Source organism: Sorghum bicolor, chromosome 2 (assembly GCF_000003195.3).
Source record: "Sorghum bicolor cultivar BTx623 chromosome 2, Sorghum_bicolor_NCBIv3, whole genome shotgun sequence".
NCBI classification, from domain to species: Eukaryota; Viridiplantae; Streptophyta; class Magnoliopsida; order Poales; family Poaceae; genus Sorghum; species Sorghum bicolor.
In genome coordinates this window covers 52,436,516-52,446,030 of record NC_012871.2, presented here as the reverse complement: position 1 = coordinate 52,446,030, position 9,515 = coordinate 52,436,516, and the positions used below count along the sequence as shown (strand labels likewise).

Genomic DNA, 9,515 nt, shown 5'->3' with positions numbered 1-9,515 from the left:
GTGTGAAGGGCTCGGGGTGCCGGCGTCGGGATCGTCGCTGCGGAGCTGGATCGAAGCCTTTTACTCCCAGGCCGGGGAGAGGATGAGGGTGGCGCTCCATGTCGGGGTGAAAAAAGCCCTGGCGGTGGTGAGCTCTCACTACGCCGGTATTGATTAGCCGGCGGTTTGTGAGGGTACGTCCTCCCCGATGATGAGACGGAGGCCCAGGAGGAAGTGCAGAGGCTTAAGGACGCCGCGGCTGCCCCTGGGGATGCCTTGGCCGCCTTCTTTGATGACGAGGTGGAGCTTCCCCCCTCGGGGTTCAAGGGCCTGAGCAGGCAGGGCAGCAAGGCCCTTGAAGTTAGATTTTTTTTTCCTTTTTGTAGATGTTAAGGCCAGTGGGCCTTGTATTGTATATACAATGTTAATGCTTAGTATGGATATTCATTTGACCATTCCTTTTAAGCTTTTTCCTAAGTGTCTTGTTTTCTTTTTCCTTATGCCGATCCGACCTTGGCAACGCGAGGTCGGGTGAGCTACTTTGCGCTAGCCAGAGTCCCCGAGCCTAAGTCTTTTTCCTTTTTCCTTAGTAGCTTTTTAGAAGTCCGGATCCGCCCTCCGACCCTAAGGTGAGTAGAGGTCGCCTTTGCTCGTGAGCGCGGATCTTACCTCGGGCTCATGCCTTAAGATTCAGGGGATGAAATTTCGGTTTCTTAAACCTTTTTAGAAAAATAGGAGGAAGACCTTGGGTCAGGGTTCCTTTAATTCGTGGAAAAAAGGAAGAAAGATTTGGAGTCGCCACAGGGGTTTCCCCCATATAGCCCCCGAGGGAGGCTCGGACTCTGCTAGGCAGGTCCGAGGCTCTCTGATAGAAAAAGGCCGTATAACTTAGACTTTCATTTATTCTTTTAAGGTGATGAACAAACGGAAATTTTTTACAAGGTTCTAAGGGTAAAAGCGATGTAGCTGTTCTATGTTCCACGCGTTTTTGAAGACCTGCCCTGCTTCATTGGCGAGCTTGTAGGTGCCGGGTCGGAGGACTTCGGCGATGACGAAGGGTCCTTCCCAGGGGGGCGTGAACTTGTGGCGACCCTTGTTGCTCTGTCTGAGTCTCAGCACCAAGTCACCGACTTGAAAGGCTCGGCCTCGGATTCGTCGCGCATGGTATCGGCGGAGGGCCTGCTGGTGCTTGGCAGAGTGTAGGAGGGCTACGTCTTTGGCTTCGTTCAGCTGGTCCAGCGCGTCTTCTTGGAACATTTTGCAGCTATTTTCATCGTAGGCTTGCACCCTTAGAGACCCGTACTACTCCAGATCGGTGGGGAGGACGGCTTCTGACCCATAGACCATGAAGAACGGGGTGAAGCCTGTGGCTCGGCTCTGGGAGGTTCTTAGACTCCAGACCACGGCCGGTAGCTCTTTGAGCCACCTTTTTCCAAACTTGTTCAGCCGGTTGAAAATCCTAGGCTTCAGACCCTGGAGGATCATGCCATTGGCACGCTCCACTTGTCCGTTGGTCTTGGGGTGAGCCACTGCTGCCCAGTCCACACGTATGTGGTGTCTGTCGCAGAACTCCAGGAACTTTCGCCCGGTGAACTGTGTGCCGTTATCGGTGGTTATGGAGTTTGGCACTCCAAATCGGTGGGTGATATCTGTGAAGAACAGCACTGCTTGTTCGGCCTTGATCCTTGTGATGGGTCGGACCTCGATCTACTTGGAGAACTTGTCGATTACGACAAGCAAGTGGGTGAAGCCCCCGGGCGCTTTCTGCAGAGGCCCGACCAGGTCGAGGCCCCAGACAGCAAAAGGCCAGGTGATGGGGATCGTCTGCAGGGCCTGAGCGGGGAGATGAATCTGCCGAGCGTAAAACTAGCATCCCTCATAGGTCTGTACGATCTCCGTGGCATCAGCCACTGCGGTGGGCCAGTAGAAGCCTTGTCGGAAGGCATTTCCTACCAGCATCCGAGGCACGGCGTGGTGGCCACAAGCCCCCGAGTGTATGTCCTGTAGGAGCTTGATTCCCTCCTGACGTGGGATGCAACGCATAAGGATGCTGGAGGGGCTGCGCTTATACATCTCTCCGTCAAGGAGGACAAAGGTCTTGGCGCGACGAGCCACGCGCCTTGCCTCAGCCTGGTCTGGGGGCAGAGTGCCGTTGACGAGGCGTAGAAGCAAGGGGTAGCGCCAGTTAGGCGAGTCGTCAGACGCAGGTGGCTCTGGCTCGAGGTCCATGGCCTCCCGTTCTTGAGCGGCGGAGTCTTTGGGCTTGGAGCTCGGTTCGCTTGGGGGTTTGTCCGACCCCCGTCATCCTTGTAGTCGATGGAAGGATTGTAGTGGTCGTTGACGAAAACATCCGGGGGGATCGGGGCCCGCTCGGATGCCATCTTGGCGAGTGCGTCGGCGGCCTCATTGTACTTTCTTAGCACGTGGATAAGCTCGAGGCCGTCGAACTTTTCCTCCAGTCGTGGCAACTAGACTCTTTCATGACTCGGTCGATGATGAGTCTAGAATCACCTCGGACTTCGAGCCGTTTGATCCCGAGCTCGATTGCGATGTGGAGACCATTGATGAGGGCCTCGTACTCGGCTGCATTGTTCGAGGCAGGGAAATGGAGTCAGATTGCATATCGCATCCTTACCCCGAGGGGTGAGATGAAGACAAGGCCCGCGTCGGCCCCAGTTTTCATCAGAGACCCGTCGAAGTACAAGGCCCAGCATTCGTGCTGGATTTGTGGTGGGGGGAGCTGAGTCCCAGTCCACTCTACCACAAAATCTGCCAGGACTTGGGATTTTATGGCTTTTCGAGGCTCATAGGTGATCGCATCACCCATGAGCTCTACAGGCCATTTAGCAATTCTACCATTAGCTTCTCGGTTCTGAATCACTTCCCCCAGAGGGAAAGATGACACTACCGAGACCGGATGAGACTCAAAGTAATGGCGGAGCTTGCGCCGGGCCAAAACTACAGCGTAGAGTAGTTTTTGGATTTGGGGGTATCGGGTCTTTGTGTCGGACAGTACTTCACTGATGAAGTATACCGGTCTTTGGACCGGCAGGGCATGCCCTTCTTCCTTCCTTTCGACCACGATAGCTGCGCTGGCCACCTAATCAGTGGCTGCGACGTAGAGAAGAAGTGGTTCCCCCTCGGCGAGGGGCACCAGAATGGGAGGGTTGGTGAGCAAAGCCTTGAGCTTGTCGAGAGCTTCCTGGGCCTCGGGGGTCCAGGAAAAATGCTCGGATTTCCTAAGTAACCTATACAGAGGTAGCCTTTTTTCCCCGAGATGAGAGATGAAATGGCTTAGGGAGGCTAGACATCCCATGACCCTCTGTACTCCCTTTAGGTTACGAATCGGGCCCATGTTCGCGATGGCCGAGACCTTTTCTGGATTGGCCTCGATTCCTCACTCAGACACAATAAACCCGAGGAGCATGCCTCGGGGGACCCCAAAAACGCACTTTTCAGGGTTGAGTCTGATCTCTTTTGCCCTAAGGCATTGGAACGTTTCTTCCAGGTCGGCAACTAGGCCGCTTGCTTTCCTGGACTTGACGACAATGTCGTCTACGTAAGCCTCCACTGTTTTGCCTATACGGTTCCCGAAGACCTGGAGCATACATCGTTGATACGTAGCCCCCGCGTTCTTGAGGCCAAAAGGCATGGTTACGTAGCAATACATTCCAAAAGGGGTGACGAAAGAAGTCGCGAGCTGGTCGGACTCTTTCATCTTGATTTGGTGGTAACCGGAATAAGCATCAAGAAAAGATAAAATTTCGCATCCCGCGGTGGAGTCAACTATCTGATCAATACGAGGTAATGGAAAGGGGTTCTTTGGACATACTTTATTTAAACCAGTATAGTCTACACACATCCTCCACTTCCCATTTTTCTTTTTGACTAGCACGGGGTTAGCTAACCACTCGAGATGGAATACCTCCTTGATGAATCCGGCCGCTAGCAGCTTGTGGATCTCCTTCCCGATGGCCCGACGCTTCTCCTCGTCGAATCGGCGCAGGCGTTGCTTCACGGGTTTGGAGCCGGCTCGGATGTCCAAGGAGTGCTCGGCGACTCCCCTCGGTATACCAGGCATGTCCGAGGGACTCCACGCAAATATATCGGCATTTGCACGGAGAAAGTCGACGAGCACCACTTCCTATTTGGGGTCGAGGCTGGAGCTGATCCTCAACACCCTACCCTCAGAAGTCCCGGGGTCGAGGAAGACTAACTTAGTCTCCTCCGCCGGCTCAAAGCTCCCGGCATGACGCTTGGGGTCGGGGACGTCCTGGTCGCAGTCGCCGAGACCGGTAAGGATGGCCAGAGATTCGGCCAGAGCTTCGGCCTGCTCGACGCACTCAACGTCGCACTGATAGGCGTGCTGACTGGTCATGCTGACGGTGATGATGCCTTTTGGCCCCGGCATCTTGAGCTTGAGGTAGGTATAGTTGGGGACGGCCATGAACTTGGCGTAGCAGGGTCGTCCTAGAATTGCGTGATAGGTCCCTAGGAACCCGACCACGTCGAAAGTGAGGACCTCCCGCCTAAAGTTGTCGGGGGTTCCAAAACAGACGGGCAGATCGATCTGTCCGAGGGGGTGGCCACGATGTCCCGGCACCACTCCGTGGAATGGTGCTGTGCCGTTCCTCAGCCGGGACTTGCTGATCCCCATGAGGGCCAGAGTCTCGGCGTAGAGGATGTTGAGGCCGCTGCCTCCATCCATCAACACCTTGGTGAGACGGGTCTCGGCGATGATGGGATCGATGATTAAAGGATAGCTCCCGGGATTGCGGATCCGATCCGGGTGATCCTGTCGGTCGAACGTGATTGCGCTCTCGGACCATTTGAGGTACGAGGGCGCGGCCGTGCTGACTGCGCAAACTTCTTGGAGTTCACGCTTCCTTTGACTCGCAGTGAGGCGAGCCGCACGTCCCCCAAAGATCAAGAGGCAGTTCTTGATCTTGGGGAAGCCTTCCTCCTTAGGATCGTCGTCCTTGGGGGGCTCTTCAGCGCCCTCCGTGGCGATGATGTCGGTATAGTACTGACACAGGACAGTGCACTCCTCAAGGGTGTGCTTGGTTGGTCCCCTGTGATAGGGGCACGGCTTCTTCAACATCTCGTCGAAGAGACCGGGGCCAGCGGGAGCCCGCTTGGGGTTCTTACGATCTGCCGCGGCGACTAAGTTGTCGTCCTACTGACCCTGCCTCCCCTTGCGACCCTTCTTCTTCTTCTTGGGGTCACGTGAGCCTGAGGCCTCGGTGGCCTCAGCCTTCTGTTTCCCCTTGGCTGCACCATCGGAGAAAATGGCGCCAACTGCCTCTTCTCCTGAGGCAAAGTTGGTGGCGATGTCGAGCAGCTGGCTAGTGCTTGTGGGGGTCTTGCGTCCGAGCTCGTGTACGAGCTCCTTGCAAGTGGTGCCGGAAATGAAGGCTCCGATGACGTCGGAGTCCGTGATGTTGGGGAGCTCGGTGCACTATTTGGAGAATCGCCTGATGAAGTCTCGGAGGGACTCATCGGGCATCTGCCGGCAACTCCTGAGGTCCTAGGAGTTCCCAGGGTGCACGTATGTGCCCTGGAAGTTCCCAACGAAGATTTTGACTAGGTCGGCCCAGTCATGGATCATGCGGTCAGGAAGGTGCTCAAGCCATGCTCTGGCCGTATCGGCCAGATGCAGTGGGAGGTTGCGGATGATGAGAAGGTCATCGTCCGCTCTGCCAAGCTGACATGCTAGGCGGTAATCCGCCAGCCAGAGCTCGGGGTTTGTCTCCCCTGAGTACTTGGTGAGGTTGGCGGGCTGTCGGAATCGCGCCGGGAACTTGGCCCTGCGTATGGCCTCGCTGAAGACGCGGGGACCCGGGGGTTCTGGCGACGTGCCGCAGTCATGGTCAGGATCGAACCTCCCGCCTCGGCGCGGCCGATATCGCTGAGACTCGGCCTCGTCCCTGTCACGTCGTCTGGCCTCCAGGGTGGCTCGAACGTCTACTTCAGCCCCGACGCGCTCGTGGACAGATGGGGCCCTGTTGTCCCCTTGCGGGTTAGGAGGCGGCGGTCCCTGCACCGTTGGTGCCTTGTTACGAGGGGGTCGGTCCTCCTGACGTCTCGTGCCATGGGATTGTGATGCAGAACTTTCCGCGTTCTGCACCACGGCCTGCTCCAGGAGGCCACGTAGCCCCTGGCGCACTCTCCTTCCCTCAGGGGTCGATGGCTCGGGCATCGCCCTGAGGAGGAGTGCAGCGGCCATCACATTCTGGCTGGCCGTGCTGAAGACAATACAACAGTTGACGTCACGAGCGCGGCGTCTAGCCTCACCCCCGTCTCCGCGGCCGGACAGGTCTCGGACCAGGGCCTCGCGGAGTTGGCGGAGGCGTGTGCGTTCTTCTTCGAGCCTGGCTTCCAGCTCATTGAGCTGCTCGAGGTCAGGGCGATGTCCTCCTACGGGGGCTGATGCTACCCCAGGGGCTCCAGGATCAGTCCCGAGAGTAGGGTTGGGAGGTGGGGTTGCATTCCCCTGCCTAGAGGGTCCTGCACCCTCCTGGGCGTTATGCGGCGTCCCTCCTACTTCCAGGTTGAAGCATTCTCGCGACGGGTCATAGCTTCCGTCGTCAGAGTCGGAGTAGCCGAGACAGTAGTTACTGGCCTCCAAGAAGCGCATGAAGGTCTCCGGGTCGCCACATCCGGAAAAGTCAGCGCCGGCCCACTCGTCATCGCTTGAGGTGGGATCCTCTGGGTACGACGAAACGGGCGGCGTGGAGATGAGGTCCAGGGTAGATCTCAAGTGGTGCCCTGGAAGATCCACGTACGCACTTAACGAAGTGCTCACGGAAGAGGCGTAGGTGGCGGCTGCGTTCCTGAGCCCAAAGGGGAACTCGGGAGGTGCCGCTGTCTCTCCTCCATCCACAGGTGGAGGAGGACAGGATGTTGAGGCCCCTTTGTCCCCCTCGCGGGGGACGGGCACGGGCCGTGCCTTCCCCTTCGACCGGGGTGGGACGGGAGGTCGCGATGGTCCTCTATTGGTCCGGGGAGCGGAGCTCGATGCCCCGCGAACCCTTCCTCTAGCGCGTGTCGGGCCGGAGGAACGGGTGATCTGGTGAGGAATATGCGGGGGGAGGGCCGGACGGACCCTAGCCTCAGTGGTAGGGCCGGAGATCCTAGATCTCTAACGCCCCCGCCGGGTGCCCCCCGCACGGTGTCCCGAACGGGTCCCACGCACTGACTGTGGTGGGATCGGCTCGGGACGAGGCTCGACATCACCACGTGGCGGGAGGAGGACCATGTCATAGCCAGAACCGAGGGACATGAACTCCAAACTCCTGAACATCATGATGGTGCCGCGGCGGAGTGGGTGAAGTCCGTCTGCCATCCAAGCCTTCCCAGTAAGGACAGGTGAATGTCACGCAGAAGGCCCCTACCTGGCGCGCCAACTGTCGGCGTCTGGACTCGTGGTCTAGACACAAACGAGTATATGTTTGCGTGACTATCCAAGCCCGGATGGTGATGCAAGTGAGACACAGAGGGTTTATACTGGTTCGGGCCTGGAATGCCCTACGTCCAGTGAGATCAGAGGTTTGTATAGCCTTGCACCCAAAGGTGCTTGTAGTAGGGGGGTACAAGCTGGTTGCGAGAGAGGGCTAAGTCCTAGGTCTCGACTTTGTGGTGGACAGAGTGCTGGTCGCTGCTCTGTAAATGAGCACGGTGGTCGTGTGTGTGAACCTAGTTACGAGCCCTGGCTCCCCTTTTATAGCCTCAAGGGGAGATAGGGATTTACATGAGTAGATTTCCTCCTGCCGAGTGGAAGAGTTACAGTCCCGACCCTGTTGAAGCCTGTCCATCTTGTCCTTGAGGGATGGCTGCCAGCATGGTTGCTTCTGTAGAGGGTTACCGAGCCCTGTTGGAGTCATGGGGGTCGGATCGGTGGTACTGCTGATCATCCTGTCAATAGTGGGAGAAGACAGCGAATAGTGATACTGATTAACCTCCCCCATTCCCTTTTCACTGTGAGGTGGTACACCACAGTGAAAGGGGTAAGGTCGCACAGTTGAAAGAGGTAAGGCTGCAGTGCCCACGGTGGTTGGAACAGTCGCCACCCTGCCCTGCTGCGGTATGGGAGTCACCGTGCGTGTCACGTCGTGGGTACGGGCGCCGTGCGTTGGAAGTCTTGCTGATCCGGTGGAGCGGCGTCCGGCGCCCGAGCCCTAAAGGGGTCGGGCAAGGCGGTGTTTACGCCCGAGGCCGAGGGGGTCGGGCGAGGCGGAACTTGCGTCCGAGGCCCTGAGGGGTCGGGTGAGTCATGATTTGGACCTGAGGCCCAGGCGTCAAATGAGCTGGGGCCCGTTCTCTGGTTATTGTGGTTAATTTGCTTTGTCCTTTGCGTTTTTTATTGCTCTGATTTGGGTATCCCTTTTTATGGTACCCAACAGTAGCCCCCGAGCCTCTGAAGGGGTGAGGTCACCTCTTCAGAGGTTCTTTCCTAAGGGACTATTGTTGACCGGGAACTCTTTTACTTTTCTCCGGAGGGTGCGCGCGAGCGCACCCGCCGGGTGTAGCCCCCGAGCCTTTTGGAGGAATGGTGTTATTCCTTCAAAGGCTTTTACCCCTGAGTGCTATAGTCTGGAGTATTTGAGGGATAGGTTGCGTGTTCTTTACACGTAGTGCCTGTTCCCACGGTGCGAGGAAGCCCCCGAGCCCTTTCCCCGCAAGAGTCGATCAGGTTCTTTCTCGTCTTGTGATTACGTCCCTCATTCTTTCTTTCGCTCGGAGGAGGGGTGGGTCGTGCCGTACTACCCTCGATGGGCGAGTAGCGACGCTTCCCGGGAGCTGCAAGCGGGTAGATCCGAGTGGATGTCCGTGTCCCATTCGATAGGGGTCGGCTAGTGGCCTTATGGGCACATCTCAAAAATACCCGAGGGCGGTCACGGTGGATGTCGGAACCGTTCGTTAGGTTTCGAGGGCTCGGTGCCTCCCTCGATGGGATCCCACTCGCGTAACACCCGCATGGGTCTCGGATATGACTTGTAAAGATGCACCAACTCCCTACGGGGCTCGGACCTTGGCCTCTATTGTGCTCATCTTCAGTCATCCCTCGCTCAGTCATCCTGAGGTGACTGTTCGAACCTATTTTGCAGGTCAGTCTCGCAACCTCTGGAACGTAGGTGGCCATAGCCTGAGGATTTTTGGCCTTGAAAGGCTCTTTCGAACTTGTTTGTAGGGTCGGGGTCGGGCGAGACGGAATCTGCGCCCGACGGGAACCGCCTTGCGATTTTTGCTCGGGGTTAGCAGGGGGTCGGGCGAGACAGGGACTGTGCCCGACGGAGACCGCCATGCGACCTTGGTCAGCGGGGGGTCGAGCGCCGCTTGCCCTGGAAGGAACCGCCCTGACATGACTTTTCAAGGCGCACCTTTTGAGGCATGGCGCGTGGGGACTCGAAACGGCCGTGCCGTTTCGCCCTGGCTGGATGGGACGTTTCGCCTGCGAAATAAATGCGCGCGTGCGGCGGGCGTGAGAATCGGAGGGATTTGGCGCTTCGAATTTTTTACCTTGTGGGAAGCGGGCG

At 57.5% G+C, this 9,515-nt stretch overlaps 1 protein-coding gene across 1 annotated transcript; it reads right to left on the bottom strand.

Annotated features, from left to right (window-relative positions):
* On the bottom strand, positions 1,846-2,208 carry LOC110432715. The gene has a single exon (XM_021453504.1). The coding sequence runs from the start codon at positions 2,206-2,208 to the stop codon at positions 1,846-1,848; it is 363 nt and encodes a 120-aa protein (XP_021309179.1).